An 18266-nucleotide genomic window follows, 5' to 3' on the forward strand; every position below is an offset into this window, starting at 1 on the left:
CAAGAAAAAAAAAGCTGAGGCCAGATAAACTTTTATTTCCTGCCAATCACGTGGGCTTCTGTTAAAAATGACCTGTGGACAGTTGTTTCTTCACCAGTAATGGAAATGCAGCATAAGGCGTAGGTGGTGCTAATTCTACCATCAGGTGTAATGAAACATTGCACAAGTAGAGCGTGCAATTAAAGTGGTAGCTATGAGAGGAAATAGCCATTTATGTTTGTTTCATTTGTTTATTTGAGAAAAAGACAGCTGATGTTTTTGCATGTTGCTGCGTTTGTCACGTTTCTACCATCATTTTCATTTGCACTTTCTTACTTCCATGATCTGCCAGTCCAGCAAATCCCAGTTGTGCTCTGTTTGACTGACATCTGGTGACTTTGTGTAATTTTCAAGAAATCGCTTTGGATTTATTTGAGTTGTGTGACATCATGCTGGAGGATCTTTACAGTGTGGTCATAAAGGGATGGACATGGTCAGCAGTAACACTCAGATACTTTGATGTTTAAATGAAGACAAAGAGTCCAAGGTGTGCCAGAAAAAGTCCCCCAGACCATTATAGCAGCCTGAGCTTTAGTGTGGAGGACCCAAGCGCAGACATATGGAGGCAAGGTTTCACAAAAAGCAAACCATTTATTAGATAAGGGAAGTAAAACCAAAAGCAAAACACAAGTCACCAGAATAAAGTAGGAAATGTGAAAGCAGATTATCTTGACCATGTGTCAATGCCTACATTCACTGAGTTGCTACCATGAGACTGGCTAATTAGATATTTGTGTTAACCAACAGTTTAACAGGTGTACCTTGTATATCTTATGCTGATTTTGTGACTATAACTGTAACCGGAAACTGTAGCAGCTAGTTATACTACTATACCTCAGTCATTATGTAACAAATAACATGCCCTCCTGTGCACTTAATTGTACTAACAGACCTTCTGAGGTGTCTGTAGCCTGTGACTGTATGATGTGCTAAGTGGGCTGAGTGACTGTCATGAAATCATTAATGTGTTAATGTGGTGAATGCCAATGTTTTATTTTAAGATATCAGAGACTGTCAGTTGCAATTCTATCCCGCTCTGTGTCCTGCTAATGTTTGCACATGCATTGTTTTAACATGTCGATAGCTAATGTGCTTATATAAATGTCAGATACATTAATTGAAACCATCTAAGCAGTGTAATGCAGCGCTATAATGTGTAGAATATCTGTATTTACGCCCATGTACACGATCACACAGGTTATCTCCCACCATCACAGGCAGCGCGGCGTCATTGGACGCATGCATACATCCTGTGACATTTCCTGCCTGTTCTTTTTTTTAGCTCCGAGCTGCTACAGCTCTACGTCATGCCTCTGCCTGGCCTCTGCACTCTGCATTTTAATCAGGCAGCTTCTTACATGGCTTTCACAAGGCAGCACTGATCCAGGGAATCCATCATATCTCTTTGCTTTGCTACTGTAGCAACAGCGTGATATGTAAGAGCTGTGTTTACCTCATTCATTTTGAGAACTAGGCCTGGACATATTCTCTTATTATTCTTACCATCAAAATATAATCAATTAACAGTCCACAGAATGAACTGATCCTTTAAATGATCAGTGGAAATAAAGCCAAAAAATAGCTCTTTGCATAAAGGTCCAGTTGATGCACTATAAACACACAGTCTATTGTTTAATTTGTCCAGGTCTCGGTTACACAACTGCTCTGCCGGAAATGCTCACTAGAACAGCAAGCGAGGATTAATCTGCAGCTGAAAATAGCCCCCAACAAATGTACTGTTGTTTACTCCCGCATGAGTCATGGTTGCTAAAAATAGGTCCCAACTCTCATAGACAGTGTTTAGAAACGTTTAACTTTATATTCATGTATTTGAGGCATTTTAGAAATATAATATTAACGCTGGATCATTGTTATATCTTCAGTTGAAAATCAGCGAGAGCTTAGAGTTGAAAACTCATGAACGATACATAATATGACTAAACTGAACTGGCATTAAATTTCTCCTGATATTACCTATAAAATGTTTAATAAATAAAATAGTTACCTATAACATTCCATTAGTGTCAGCTTTAATTTGTGTTTATTGCAACACACTACGTGATGCCATAAAGTCTTATCCTTTAATATATATTAGCATGCTAATATATAGATATGCTGTATAGGTCTCCATTTACAAGACTGAAGCTTATTCAAACAAACAAATAAAAATTTAATTGAGTTTAGTTAAATTTTCATGTAATTAAATGAAAGTCTGAAAAAAAATTAAATGTTGCTGGGACCTAGCAGTGCTAATATACCCACATAGCAAGCTGGTCTGGCCCAGATCTGGTGTCAAGCCGGTGTTGTGCCAAAAAGTGATTGTCTGCCAAAAACTGATTTCCGGTATTTGCCAAAAAGTGATTGCTCGTATTTAAACTGCTATAAGTAACTTGTTGGGCTATAATATGTGAAACATATGTCAAATGCATCCCTCATGGATGACATAAAGTCATCTTGAGCCACAAACAACATTCGTGTAACAAGGTAGAAGCCGCAATCAGTTTTTGGCAGTGACTTTTATATAACCTTTATTTATCCAGTTAAAAAAAATCTCATTAACATTAAAAATGTCTTTTGTAAGAGTAAGTTGGCCAAGAGGACAGCAGAAATGGCAGCAAATATTACAATATTTCTGTAAAAATATTTTAAGTGGGGATAAAGGACCGGATTGGTTATAATGTAAGTACAATAGCAGAGAGTTGTAAAGATACTTGAAAAACAGATATTGTTTTAATTCTCTATATAACCCCTTTGTAAACCCTGTTCACCGAAGTCTATTTACGAACATACGTAAAGATATTACACATAAAAAATACACAGAAACATTGGAAATCAGTTTTTGGCAGACAATCACTTTTTGGCACAACACCGGCACTGCTGACTGACCGGTAAGTGGTATGTCATCCAGATATGGGTCAGGCCTGACGTAGGTGGCATTTTTTATGTGATGGCATGCCACATCTGGCCCGATTGTGGTTTGGTGTATGTGGCCCAGGCTCATAGAAAACAGGTCTGGCCCGGATCCGGCATCAAGCTGGCACTTCTGACTGACTGGTGTCATGGCAGGGTGTATGTCAACCAGATGTGGGCCAGGTCTGGCAATGATGGCACTATCTATGTTCCTATTTTCCTATTTTAGTTTGAAGACCCAAATTCCATGTTGCAATCAATGTTCCCTCTGCGCAATTGCGCACTGCTGGCACGGTCTCTGCGCACAGAAAATCTGCGTTGCACACACAAAAAAAAAATCTAACCTGAATTGAAATTAAAATTAATACTTTAAGAATTCTGTTTTGCAGTGTTAGTCAGTAAGTGACTGGCTGCTCCCGTATGGGATTAGAACGACGCCACTTTATCCTATAGTCCAGCCAATGATGCGATTCACACTCATATATACGCAGCTAATCAACGTCGTTGACAGGCTATGACAGCTTCCTTATGTGCTGACACTGGTGTTTTAGCTAGCAAAGCGGCGTGGCTGATGTGGAGTGAAGCCACGTTAATGACAACGTGTACAACCATTGGAGATGTGAGCAGAACAATTGACGGGAAACGTGTGGACTTTATACCAGGCCAAGTAAAACCAGAGTTATGATAAAAAATATATGCAATGTTTGGTTTTCTTCCTGAATACTATCATTCTTTATATTTACTGCAGGAAGAAACGGTAAAAACGGTGTTTTATAAGGAAAACCTCAAAAGCACTCTCCCCTGTGAGCAAAAACAGCCCTCCCAACTCCCCCAGCCTTTCCTATTGGTCGAAAAATGTACCATGTCGACCAATCACAAAAATGATATGGCAGTATGGCATTTAGTTGTTTATGCAGGGGGGAAGTTTTAGGAGTGACGGCGGTGTTTGAGATGTGAGAGATTTTCGATGTTTAGTGCAAATCTTGTGTAGTTAGTGTGTAGTGTAGTCAATAGTTTTGTTGTGTGTGTCAGGACAATGAGGCGACTGCTGAATGTTACAGGAGTGATACATCTCCTGTTGCCAGGCCTGCAGGTATCAGGCTGTTGTTCTCCTTTATCTCATAGTGGACAGAAATTATTTTTTGGAGTGACACAAATGATTTGTGTGGATTCAAATTTGATGCAGAACAGCTGATTGTTCTGTAAATATTTTGAAATGTTTATTTAAAAAAACGCCTTGGCTGCATTTTTAGGTAAACAGCTGCAAAAAACTTTGTTGTTTGCATAACTCAGTTACTTTATTGAAGAAGTAACTATATAATTAATTGCCCAGCATTGGTCATCATGTAGTGTATTTTGCAGACAGAGAGTTACAGGACCTTCTCCCTGACCACAGACTCATACTCATAATACAAGTCAGAGCAATATATATATATATATATAACAACACCCAGCACGCCCCTGCGGGCGGTTTATCCTTCAAGCTCAGGTCCTCTACCAGCCTGGGAGCTTGAGGGTCCTGCGCAGTATCTTAGCTGTTCCCAGGACTGCGCTCTTCTGGACAGACTAGACCTTTATGACTAGAGAGAAGATTTTCTGGATAAACTAGACTTACCTAAGCAGACAGCTAATGCTAATCATTGGCTAACTCACCCTGATCAATCACCTCCATGTTTGACAGTTAGTTTAATCTTCCGACCAGGCTCTGCATCAGTTTCCTAACTCAAAGTTGAGAAAGCGTTTTAGAGTCATTTTATATAATCAAAGAACTCAATTGTTTTGTATCTCTATGTATCCCTCATGTTGGATAATTCATCTCTAACAGACAAACCTTTTAAAAGCCTAACTGGTAAAGTGAACTTTCACTCATTGGACAGTTCATTAGTTACACCCAGCTTGTACCAGGTTGGAACCTGCTTTGCTTTAGTTCATGGATTCAACAAGAAGCCAGTGTTGAGCCTGTATGAACTGCAGCTTCAGTGTCCTTACAGGAGTGCCATCGGGTGTCTTCTGCAGCTGTAGCCCAGCCACTTCAAGGTTTGATGTGTTGTCCATTCAGAGATGCTCTTCCGTATATCTTGGTCATAACAAGTGATTATTTGAGTTATTTTTGGTGTCCTATCAGCTCGAAGCAGTCAGGCAATTCTCCTCTGACGTCTGACATGAACAAGGCATTTTTGCCCAGAGAAACCAAAACCGTGCTACCTTCAAAGTCACTTAATTCATCAGAGTACAAATACACTAGCTTTAAAGACTAAAGGTTTAAACTGAATCTCTCTCAATATCAGGTTTTGATTTTATATGTTAAACCGTGATTTAACTGTGCTTGATTCTTTTCGCTATAGGTTAGAAGACTTCCTCTATTACTGTTAAGTGTATCAACATAATACAGTAATTCATTGAATTCAATTCAAGCTAAAACCTCTAAACATCCTGACTTAGGTCTTGAACACTAATAGGATTATAAAGCATTATCAGCTGTAATCCAGGACTTCCACTCACGGTCAAGTCAGACACTAAGAAACGAGCAGGACGTAATTACAAGGAACAGAAAATTGATGTTGATGGTCCTTAGATTGAGCCCAGTTTATTACCTTTTGAAGTGCTGGGTTTTTTAGAAACAAGCGGTACATTTGTGTACCAGCTTTTCTTGCAGAGGCACACTGAAAGGAAAGAGACAAAGAACTAAAAACGTGCAGGTTCACTTAAAAGGAAGATTTGCACCTCTGACTCCATTAAGGCACCTCTCAGAACAGCGTGAACACACAAGCCTGCAAATTTATAAGATAAACAGCGTGTGAGGTGAAAATTCGATTTAGTTTGATGGAAGTACTTATTTCAGGCTTCTATTTTTTTGTTGTTGTTATTAAATGTGTGTAATGCTGTTTGATTGGAGCACACGAACTGTCCAAGGACATGTTATATTCTTCTTTAAGTGGCTAAAGTAGAACACTGTGTACCACAGCTGTTGTACGCAGCTGTGGAAAACGTGGTGTGTTCAGGTACGCATCCTCTGAGTAGAAGGTTTTTCTCTTGTCTAAAAAGTGAAGTTGCAGGTATTAAAGGACCAATCTGGACTGTGGTGGTGGCAGGGTGGTGTGTGAAGAGTTAATATGAGCCTCCATCAAAACTAAAGTGTGGGCAAGCTTTTTCCTGCCTCATACGGTATGATGAAACTATGACAAGGATTGAGAAATATGATGACTGATCAGTGCCTCGGTTAGTCAGCAGTGAAAAATGTGGCTGACTGGCATGACATGTAAAATTTTGGCGGGTATTTATGACAGTCAGAGAGCTAAGACCACACCTCTGTGGGGGGGTTTCATTCTCATGGAACTTCACTTACCCAATAAGTGGCATTGTTTTAGCCCATGTTTTAAATTACACAGAGCGAGTTAAGTCGTTGTTTCACATGGCGATAAACACACACACTGGAATTCACTCTGGCAGCATAATTATTGCAGCTTAAAGACGGATTTATACATGAAAGCGCAGAAAGCGTACACATGTAGGGTTTACTACGTATGGTTTGACCCAGATGTGGAAGCTGTTGTTGGCAGATCAGGGTCACTGTGATAAAACCCTTATCCGAGAGCTTATACAAGCATGCATATCTGGTGGCAAAAACACTTATAGTGTGATACTGAAGCTGCTGAGCCCTTTTGAAGGAAAGCAACTGTGATAGCTGTAAATATGAATTATTAGAAACCAGAGGGTCTGAAACTGAAGGTCCAAATTCTACCACAGAGGAGTGGTCACCACTTAATTAAGGACGAACACAGTTTTTTATATATTTTAAAGACTTTTCTTATTTTGTCCTTTTGTTTCGTGAAATCTTTTCAGCTATTAAAAAACAAACACCTTCAAATCACTCTGGATGATCTCAAGACATCAATCACAAATAGACGCTCCTTCTTTTTAGGGGTGGAAGATAAAAGAGATAAAAATGATCCCTCCATGTTTTTGATTTTGGATCTACTTGTGCTGAGCAGTTTAATGTGATTCACAGTTTGCAATATTAGATGTGTTTTTTACTGCACTCTTTCAGTTCATCCTCTGATTGAAACAAGCCATTTCAGCTCCATTACCCTTGCCTTTGTGCTAACTCTTTCTTCAGATTGGATGGACTATGCAAACAACAGGCCAGAGATGTGTGCTCGGGTGGCCAAATGAAGGATACTGCCTCTCTTTAACATCATAAGCGTAAACTCTTGGCTCACTTTTATATATGCTCAGAAAAATGATTTGAAACTATACCCATGTTTAATATGAGCACACACCATTATAGCACTATATTTATTGCAGAAAAATAAGAACAGTTCCTGTTAGTCCAAATCCGCTCACAAGAAAATAGCTGAAAGCAAATCGATCATTTCATTCATTTTTGAGGTGAAATGGTCCTTTCTGTTTAGACTAATTCATAACCGGGACGGCTGAAAGTAGCATGCTGCAGTCCTAAAATAATAACGATAATAAGAGCACTGAAATTATAAGTATACATTATAACACCCTTACATTAATAACAGTATTTTCTATATATTGATTTAATTTTCTTTGTTCTTTTTACACATTCTTTAAGAGGTTTGTAGTACAAAAATTGCATATCATTTGAGGAACATAGCCAGAATCAGACAAGTTTTGTCAAGCAACACTGCAGAGGTTCTTGTCCATGCATTTGTGTCTCAGGCCCTCGCTCTCCCGGGAAGAGTGATAGATGTCCCGGGCAGACCTCATGACCAGGGAGAGTAGGAGGCGCCGGTGAAGTGTCAGTCCTCCTCTCTGGGTCCTGGAGGCGTACAGCTCTTCTTTCTGGGCTACCAAAGAAACGTTTTAGAGGTCTACAGATGGTGCAAAATGCAGCTGCTCGCATTTTAACAAGAACTGGGAAATTTGAGCACATTACCCCTGTACTGAGATGTCTTCATTGGATACCTTGTCAGGTTCGAGCAGATTTTAAGGTACCTTCATACCTCCCCGACCTTTTACACCTTTATGTTCCATCTTGTGCTCTACAGTCTCAGGACTCTGGCCTTCTGAAGGTTCCTGGAGCCAGAAAAAAGACAACTGGAGAGCGTGCTTTTTTCTTTTCGTGCCCCGTTTCTGTGGAACAACCTCCCTCAAGATATTAGGCAGGCATGCTCTGTGGAGGTTTTTAAAACTAAGTTGAAGATGCATTTGTTCACCCTATCTTACATGTCTTAATTCTATGGCTTTTAGGTTTTACATTTTTACTGTTTTTAACTTGTATTGTGTTTTTTACTTGTATTGCTATGTGTCGCTTTTATTTTATTTATCTCTTTAGTTTCAAATAGTTGTACAGCACTTTGTTTGAAAGCGCTTTATAAATAAAGTTATTATGATTATTATTATTATTATTATTATTAAAAAACACATTTTGGGGTCAACTTGAAAGAGAAGTAGATGTGAAATGCAAAAGTGAGTGAAAAGTGGTGATATGTAGAACCCCCTTATATCATTCCCTATATGTTGTCAGTACAAACAATGGCATTATGAAACATAGCATTATTATCACTTTGACCTTGAGACCAAACTATTGATCTTGGAGGAGAGGTCAGAGGTCAAATGTGGCATGATATTGTAAACCTTCATGTGGTACTTTGAATATCTTGATAAAACACGCCACACTTCATACACCACACACGAATCATAGTTTCTAAGTGATAAGGTTATAAAGGTTTTTGTAAGTTTACAACCAATAAATCATAGAGTTTACCTTCAACACCTCGGTGGATGTAAGGTAAACTTACTCAAAAACTTTTGAGTAATTGTGTTTACAGACAAAAAGAATGACACACGGGTCTAATGTTTTAAGCTTAAGGTGTTCACAAACCTCATGTGGCTCCAGACTTAGCGGCTCTCTGGAACGTTGACAGCAGTGGAAAAAGTTAGACAACTCTACCTTCGAATTACTTTCGTTTTTTCCAACGAATGAACTCTTCACACTTCAGGATGACATCAGACTGAAGGTCAAAATCTCTTTCTACTTCACCTTTTCCTCAACACCTTATAATAAATGTTCACAGTCATGTTAGTGCTCTCCATTGTTCTGCACTGTAGCTCATGTGTAATAAAGGAATGCCATGATCAGACTTCCAGGAACCTTGTTTTTCTTCACTGCTGACTTCACTGTGTACTAAATGTGGCTGCAACTATAATCAAACCCATGAACTCATCGCAATTGGTTTTTCAGCAAACATTCCACATACTGTGTCCGAGTCTTGTCAACAGGATATTTGTCACACTGAAGAATTACTCCAGTCTTTTACAAACAGCCTGGCTTATTTATAGCTCTGCCTCTCACACTTTGTTGCAGCAGTGTTGCCATCCTCTCCTACATTAGAACAGCATGTGACCCATAAGTGGCAAAAATAATGGTAATGATTTGCCAGAACTACTAAATAACAGCTAAGCTGAGGAGTAAAAATTATAATTTTTCAGTATTTGGGGTCAGGGGGAGTTGTAATTGTGTGAGCTGTGTAAGTTCTTCTTTCATTTTTAATTCCTCTTCACCTCAGGTTCTGCTTCAATATGCGGTAAATGAGGAGGAAGTAGACGTGGGTGAAGGGTAATGTTAAAGGTGACAGGGATCTTACATGATAATGAGGATGATGACTGCACAACCGGAACAACCTGATCAGAGTCGCCTCCGTCGTTGAGTTTCGGGGTGTAGTTACACTCGAGGCAGCTGGCAGGAAGTTAATGATGAGGAAACCCTCAAGTTCTAAACACCACCTGCTGCTGTGTGCATTATTCAGCAGCGGCGTTTGGCCCCAGCTGCGATGTTGCGTAACTCTTCTAATACCCCCTCACCGAATCGGTGTCAGGTCATGTTGGTAGGATGTGATTCAGAATTCTGTCATAATCCACAGGAAGTGGTACAACCAGCGAAGCTGTTCATTTGTGTGTGCGTGTGTTTGTATGTGTCTTAGTGTAAGCACAAGATTAGTGACAGCAAGCCAGACTGGCGCTGGGCTGTACCATCCTCCTCCTGTTTTAAAGGATTGACCCTCTAAACTGTGGCCTAATGTTGACTAGCAGACCTTTTGATCTGAAAAGGAGGTGTGTGTGTGTGTGTGTGTGTGTGTGTGTGTGTGTGTGTGTGTGTGTGTGTGTTTGAAACTTTAAACGTCAGTCTATTAGAACAAAGATTTCAGGACAACTCATTAACGTTTCTACATGTTTATTAGAAACATTTACAACATTAATTCAGTCACATGAATTAAAAAGCAGCTTTGAATGTGAGGTAACATCATTTCACAGACGAGACATGAACAAGGTGGTTTCAATGACATTAAAACACACACAGTTTAAATTAATGGGCTTCCAACCCCACGTGGACAGCCATGTGAACACAGTATGTAGGACAGTCCCCCAAGCAGTAGTATCGATTTATCAAAGTCCACAGCAGCAGCAGCTGAACGTGCATGTAAATGTATGCGCAGCAGTGTGTCTGCCTCAACTGTCCTTCCTCTTAACAGTGTTTCAGTGTGATATCCGGGTGTAAAGGCCGGGAAATCCCTGAATGCCCGGTTTTGTGTGTATGTGTGTGTGTACTGGTTTATGGTCAACTGTTAACCACTTCACTTCTTCTCTGTCTGACTCAAGTCTCTTTCTGCTGATTCACACATACACACACTTTGAGTCAGCGGCAGTCACTTGTTTGGACTCATTAAACTGAAGGTGAATCACCAGGAAACAAAAAGCAACACAACCAGTTCCCCTTCGGGTTCTTCCTCAAACTTTCCGCCGTCTCTCTTGCCGGCCCGCTTCTTCTCCTTGTGTGCTTTGTTGTTATCTGTGGGGGCTTTACAAGCCCGGCAGGCACACTGTGATTGACCGGAGAGCTCGGACCAGTGCCCCGGTAATCCCACTGTCCCGGGACTGCTGATGTAGGTCAGCTCCGCGGTGCGCAAAGGGATCACAGCGCCCTTATAGGTTAACGAGGAGTAGAGAATCACTCCGCTCTAAAGTCCCCATAGGAGGCTAATTTCTCCCTCCATCTGTTCAGAAGGCAGGTATAACCCGATTTAGAGACAAAGTGGTCAGGGACTCCCCGGCGCGACAGCTGCCGAGTGGGACCTCATACCTCTCTTCCCCGGGCTCCAGCCTCGCCCTCTTACTCGGGAGGAAGTCAGGCGCCGCCGACGCCTTCCCTCGGCGTTTCCTGGACTGCTTGGCAGGGCTTAAGTTCTCTTTGTCCTCTATGATTTCACTATCACACCCGTCCTCCGTGTTGTCAGGCTCCTCTGGAGCCGTTTCGGTTGAGTTAAGTACCAGCTGGGGTTCTGACTGAGGCTCTGGTAGCCGGGTTTGTTCCCCTGGGCTGGAGCTGGTGTCCATCGGCTCCTCCGGAGCTGACTGCGCCCCGCTCAGGACCTCGCTCTCCCGGGAAGAGTGATAGATGTCCCGGGCAGACCTCATGACCAGGGAGAGTAGGAGGCTCCGGTGAAGTCTCAGTCCTCCTCTCTGGGTCCTGGAGGCGTACAGCTTGCTTATAGACACGGCCAGGATCCGCCTGGCTTCGATGTTCACTTCCATTGCTGTTGTGGCACTCATTGTTTTTCTGTGCGTAATTGCGCACCGTTGTTTTGGCACTTTAACCAAAGGCGAAAGGCAGAGTTTAACTTTAGTTTCTAGCTTGTATTCTATCTTAGCTCAGACTCCGGCTCTTCTCCGTTTGTTGTCATCTGAGAAATGAGAGCGTGTGAGTAGCAGGGTGGTGTTTTATTTCCTCTCTGACGTAATGTGGACTTCATTCCTCTGTAAGTGACAAACAGGCGCCGCCCACACCTGATGTAGCTGTAGCAGCAGCAGCACACACACACACACACACACACACACACACACATACACACACACACACACACACACACACACACACACACCATCTGTTCTGTCTAGCATTCCTTCCTCACAGTTTTGTCTTGTATTACTTGGATATCTTTCCCTTAACTGTAATCAACTTGAATGGTGCTTTGGTTTCTAGTAACATATTTTCTTTTTATCATTTTCAAACTTTTCTATAAAACATTTTAAATATGTCAAACATGGTCTCAATGTTTGATGCATATTTTATTCAAAAATATTTCTAAGACATTTTATTTTATTATCATTGTAGGCTTAAATCGCCCTTTACTATCTATCTATCTATCTATCTATCTATCTATCTATCTATCTATCTATCTATCTATCTATCTATCTATCTATCTATCTATCTATCTATCTAAAAAACTTGCTCGTGGCAACTTTACGAGCAGAGGTTTGAAACATGAGAGGCTATTGAGCACATCAGATGTCAGATGTGCTGCCTGGTGTTTAAGGATGTTTTTGAATGTAAAGTACCTTTAAAAAGCAATAAATGAAGAATGGTAATTGAGCAGCGTGAGATTAACCGCTGTTTACATTCGGGTAAAAACCCAGGCAGCAATTCGAAGAACTGACGTGGGAAAAGGAAGTGTGTTCAGTTTCTCGTGAGTTTTGGCTCCTCCTCTATATCACACAAGCACACAGAGCAGCATACTCGTGACTTCAGAGGACATTCCGTTGACTTACATGACTAGCTGTACTGTAACCATAACTAGCCCAGAGTGCTTGTTGTCTAAACTTAGCCCCAGTCCCAAACTTAAACCTTCAGATCTGACCAACTTGTTGTGTGTTTGTCACTTTAGCATGAAGACGCTCTATAACTAGATTTAGGTCCCCACAACAGGAGTAACGCCTGGACCACACACTCATGCGCTCGCCGCGTCATTCACTCACACGTTCTGCCTCCATATATGGCTCATCCGGTAGCCTGGGAACGCGCACAGTGGAAAAGCCGTGACGCGAACGCGCAACCGCAGCCCTTCCTCCCCACGGTCCCCTCTGTCTCTGTGTGCCCGGTGGCGGTGGTGGCGTCATCTGTACTCCATATATGGAGTTATCACCGGTGTAAATAAGGTTACTTAGCAGCTGTACGACCGAAGTCAAACGGCAGGAGCCTTTCTGTCCGTGCTGCTTTCAAGTCCCATTGGAAATATGTTATCTTAGCCTAACAGCGCAGAAAAGCCTCAGATTCTGCAGGGAGAAATGCGTAATAGAAGTCTTTCCAGAGAGCAAACGGATGTGCACGCACTTTTATCAGTCATTTTGTTATTTATCTCTCCCTTTATTTGGTAGGGACAATGAAATATGACAATAGGTGAAGGAAAAAGGCATAAAAGCTACAACGAGCTATTTCTTCCATTCAGATTGCAGCATCAGAGAAGTCAGCATGACAAAAGTAAATATTTTCACTTAGCCTACTTGTGTCATAAACCTGTCTGAGTTTGCTTTGTTTTTTTTTCTACAAAAACGCTTAAATGCAAATTCTGGGTATTTAGTAAAGGTCAGTTTAAGGTTAATACGTGGGGATGATGGACTGTATATAAAAGATGGACACAGCTTTGTGACATTATCAATATATTTGTAAATTTGTGTTTTAAACTAAACTTGAACTAAAAAGCAGAAAAATGAATTTCTTATACTTTGAAGCATCTCACTGTGTGTGTGTGTGTGTGTGTGTGTGTGTGTGTGTGTGTGTGTGTGTGTGTGTGTGTGTGTGTGTGTGTGGAGGGGTGTGTGGGGGAGGACAGAAATAGTAAAGCAATCAAACAAAATGAACTCATACACCTGAAATCAGGCAAATTCCATAACTTAGTACAACTACAGTTATGCCCTCTCGTCAGGCACTCATTTTCATTTTTTTTTTACGCCCACACGTAACTCTGCCTGTCACACAACTGCAAGTCAGTGCAGTATAATCATTGGCGCGGCATCCCAATTACACTCGTTATCACTAACACTGGTAATCATCGCCCTCAAGTGCTGTAAAACATGCAAGCGGTAACCATGGAAACGTTTCCCATCACTGCTTTTCCTTCCCTGATGACGTGGACATGGCACCAGAAACACAAACAATATATTGGATACAGCTTGCACTGCATGCACTGTCTTCTTTGTTATTCCAACTATACAATTTACTGGACGTGTAAAAGAATAGGGGCAATAAAGTGGGCTGCAATAGCTGCAATATATTTTTATGACTTTGCCAACAAAACATTGTCGTTTTAGCTGGTTGCTTTACATTTGATAGATTTTACTTTACACTTGGGTAAAAGAATCGAATTAGAAGATCACAAAGATGTTATCAGAGATCGCTTTAAATGTTCAGAAAAGCAAATGATCAAAGTTTATTGCTACTTGCAAGAATGCAAGTAGCAATAAACTACTTGCATTCTTTCTTTCAACAATCACGTAAGTTTTTGGTCTGAATCAGTAAAAATTGTAAAAAAATAAACTGATTTGTTGTTAGCAGTTTGTTTTTGTTTTTTTTATAATCACATTTTACTCCTAGTATGCACGTTTAATGAGCTATATAAGCTGAGCAGATCTTAAGCAAAGAAAACAACTAAACATGACTTCACTTGAGGTCTGTGGATCCGTCGCTATGGTGACAATGTTATGTGAGATTATACTTACACTGCCTCTGCCTAAGGCCAAATGTGAAGCGGGGAGTGTGAGTTGGTGTGTGTGTGTGTGTGCGCAGCAGACTAGAGGGCAGGGCCTGCTTTTTCACTGCGCAGTAATTCTTTGTATAGGATACAGTAAACAGTGGTTGGTAGTGCTGGGAGATGACCTAGTTGGCAAAGCAGACTACAGGTGGAAAGCATAGAAACAGTTGCTACAATGAACATTATATAATGGCTGAGATTTTATTAACATATGCCTACATTTTAAAGCGCCATAGCTGCTATCGTCTATTTTTTAAGGACGGTTGTTAATGCTCTTCAGTAGGATATCCACAGTCAAGGGAAAGAGAAAGTACACCCTATTTTAATCCCAAAGTTTTACCTATCAGGACAATAAAAAATAATTTAGTCCTTCCCAAATTAAAAAAATATATATATAGATAAATACAACCTTAGATAAACAACAGTGCATGACACATATTACACCACGTCGTCATCTGACAAAAGCTGAACCAAAATGTGGAAGCAGTGTGTGAAAATCTAAGAAAAATACAAGTACACCCCATGACTCAATAACTGTTAGAAGCATTTTTAGCAGCAATAATTTGAAGCATTTGTTTTCTGCACGACTTCATCACACTCACACATTGTTGTGGAGGGCTTTTGGCCCGCTCTTCTTGACAGTGTAGCTTCAGTTCATTGACAGTTGCAGGCATTCATATTTACACAACTCTTTTAAGGTCCCACCGTAGCATTTCAGTCAGGCTGTTTCCTGTTGTAGATTTGCTGGTGTTCTCGAGATCATTGCCATGTTATATGACCCAGTTTTTTCCAACGTTTGCTGTCAGACAGATGTGACACTGCAATACTTTGGTAAACAGAGGAGTTCGCCGTTGACTCAGTGACTGCAAGGCGTCCAAGTCCTGTGGTTGCAGAATAGGTCTAAATCACCCCTCCTCCACTTTGCTTGACAGTGGAGGTGTTTATACTGATCTGCTGTGTTTAGTTTCCAGCAAACATTGCCCTGTGTATTATGGCTAAACATCTCCACTTTGGTCTTGTCTGTCCACAGGACATTGATCCAGAAGTCTTGTGATTTGTTCAGCTTTGCAAACCAAGCTGCCGTGGGGTTTTTTTTTGGGGGTTTTTTTAGATAGAAGAGTCTTTCTCCTGGCAACCCTTCCAAACAAGCCATACTGGTTCAGTCTTTGTCTAAATGTGCTGTCGTGAACTTCAATGTTTCGCATACCGGCTGAGGCCGGTCTGAGAGTCTGAGATGTAGCTCTTGGGACTTTTGCAGTTTCTCTTAGCATTGCTTGGTCGGACTTTGGAGTATATTTGCTTAGACCACCACTCCTGCGGAGATTGACAACTGTCTTCAATCTTTGAATAATCTTTCTCATTGTAGAATGACAGACTTCATTTTGTCTGAAAATGCCCCATAACCCATCCCAAGCTGATGGGCAGCAACTTCTTCTTTAATTCCATTGTAGAGGTTTTTCCTCCTCGCCGTTGTGTTATCACACACCCAAATGCTCCAGATCAGCGAACTTTCAAAACCTCTGCTTTTTCTTAGTTGCTCACTCTTGCTGATGATCAGTTTGTCTTTACCTGATTTTAAGACCTGCTGAGAAACCTGCTGTAAATCCAAAAGCACACACACACTCTCTACTTATTAGGTTGCAGCTTTACAAACTCTATTTTTATTTGAGTGCAACTTTGATTGAACATTTCCTCCGGGTAAACAAAGTAATTACTTTAGGAAAAGATATAAATAAATCTTATAAAGTTTGTATCTGTCTTGTGTGAAACTTGTATGAAAAGCATACAAGAGTGAAAACAGATATAAGATCCCTTGAAAAATTATATAAATGAAACTTGTATGTTTTGGATACTTACTAAAACAATATATGAAAGTAATGAGAAAGTGGCCACTTTCATGAGTAAACCATATAAGCCTTATATGATTCAGTATAGGCCACATCTTATGCAAGTCTTTTATAAATTTTTACTATTTCTTTTCCATATGGGAAGCGGAAAATAAATCTGAATTGATTCTTATATGCAACAGTCGCACACTCAGGTGTTTCCTTTTTCCAGTCCCAGCATCTCTGTTGTGAACTGCTTTTGTCTGTTTCAGTAGGAAAGCTTCTATAGATTAGCACATCTCCTTCTGAGCTACACATTTCTTGTGAGGCCCACATGTACTGTCACTTCCCATCATGCGCTTCCCATGAGACACTGAAAACAACACACACAAAATAAAAAAATAAAGCAAAACACACAGTTATAAGTACTCTTGCAGTCTTCTGTGTAACTGCACTTCCTTTTCTTTGTGCTAGTGTTCGTAACAATGCAACAAAATCTGCAATAATACCTGCTTTCTCACGAGCCAGTGGATAAATGGCAGACGTTTAGACAGCTTTGAAAAGCAGATGCAGTTTCTCAATAGAGCTGATTTACACTTGGCTCTGATTCTTGACAAAGGATTAACTGTGTGATAACCAAGAAATCATTTTTTACTTTTTATTTTTGTTAATTTTGTAACCAAAAGCTGCAAACACCCTGTGGTTCCAGCATCCTTGACTTTAAATCAGTGCTTCGACAAAAACAAGTGGTTTAAATAAATCACCTCGGTCTGCGAGGAAGTGCGAACGCACTTAGCAGCAGCAAGTTGCATTAGGTCATTCTTACTGGGAGCACTTAAAGGCACCACAAAGGAATGGGTCAGACTTCTATATTTAGACTCGCTTCTCTGACTGTTTTTTCCTGCTTGTTGACTCTGAGCCAGTTTCCCTTTTTATACCGGCATGATTTGGTTGAGTTCAGATCTTGTTTTGTTCCGCTAAAGAAGATTTTCCTGCTACATCACGGTGTTAGGGTAAAAATGAGTCAAGGTTTCCATCAAAGGCAGATCTGCCTTCAGCTGAGCTGGACAGTACTGAAGCAACGGCGACAGATCGAGTGACAGAACGAATGGAATTTGTAAGAATCAGAAACGTGTCCTCGTATCAGTTTTTTATCAAAGGGGTTTTTGAAGGTATTTTCCTCTTATTCAAACAGAACGTCGAAGGATGGTGGACATGAAACTGTACAGACTACAACTAGTTTTAAAGCATATTTGTGAAAAGTTTGTGACTGTGTTGTGCTGTATAATCACTAACTGTGTGGCAGGGGCTCAAACATTTGTCTGCCTAATGATGGTCCAGAAATGTGTTTACATATGACACACACATAAACAAAGAGCAGGGCTTCTAAATGCAACAGAGGGAGACAGTTTTCCAAACGACGAAAATGAAAGCTTTTTGGATAATAAAGGCATTCAAACTTTGATTCTTCTTTCTTGTGTGCGTGTGTTTACATGTGCAATGGTTACCTCTCTATTTGTTTGTGGAATTTGTAAATCTAGATAAGCTTTTATGACATCACATTTATGACACGCTAACTGAAAGCCTGGGATAGTACCGGCTATGCGAACACAACAGCACTTTAAATCAACTTGTGACTTGTGTGTAAATGTTGACTTGGTGCTATTACCCCTCAAAAACTTGGGGTCACTTACAAAAAACCCTGGTTTTAAAAGAGAAGATCTTTACCTAATATGATGTGAAACTGGTCAGAAATATTGTAGATGATGAGTAGTTATTACTGGAATCAGAATCAGTGATCGTATTCCATTGAAATTCTGTTTCAATGTGTTTATGATCCTCGGTGGAATATCTATGTGTACATAGGCCCGCTGTCTACAACCACTCCTGTGTTCCAGTGACACATAGCTAATGACCTCCCACAGCTAGTGGGAGGTCA

The 18266-nt window shown here is 40.6% G+C and overlaps 1 protein-coding gene across 1 annotated transcript; it reads right to left on the minus strand.

Annotated features, from left to right (window-relative positions):
- Positions 1-10133: 10133 nt before the first annotated feature.
- ier2b (immediate early response 2b) lies at positions 10134-11679 on the minus strand. The gene has a single exon (XM_086294837.1). The coding sequence runs from the start codon at positions 11524-11526 to the stop codon at positions 10975-10977; it is 552 nt and encodes a 183-aa protein (XP_086150963.1). The 5' UTR covers positions 11527-11679; the 3' UTR covers positions 10134-10974.
- Positions 11680-18266: the final 6587 nt, after the last annotated feature.

This window comes from Aulonocara sp. 'chitande type north' Nkhata Bay, linkage group LG6 (genome assembly GCF_057382095.1).
Source record: "Aulonocara sp. 'chitande type north' Nkhata Bay isolate Kocher_YH1m ecotype deep benthic linkage group LG6, A_spYH_male_GT1.1, whole genome shotgun sequence".
Lineage (NCBI taxonomy): Eukaryota > Metazoa > Chordata > Actinopteri > Cichliformes > Cichlidae > Aulonocara > Aulonocara sp. 'chitande type north' Nkhata Bay.

What these genes read in the sequence shown, in the direction of transcription:
- ier2b (XM_086294837.1), bottom strand. Translation starts at nt 11,526, where the DNA reads ATGAGTGCCACAACAGCAATGGAAGTGAACATCGAAGCCAGGCGGATC.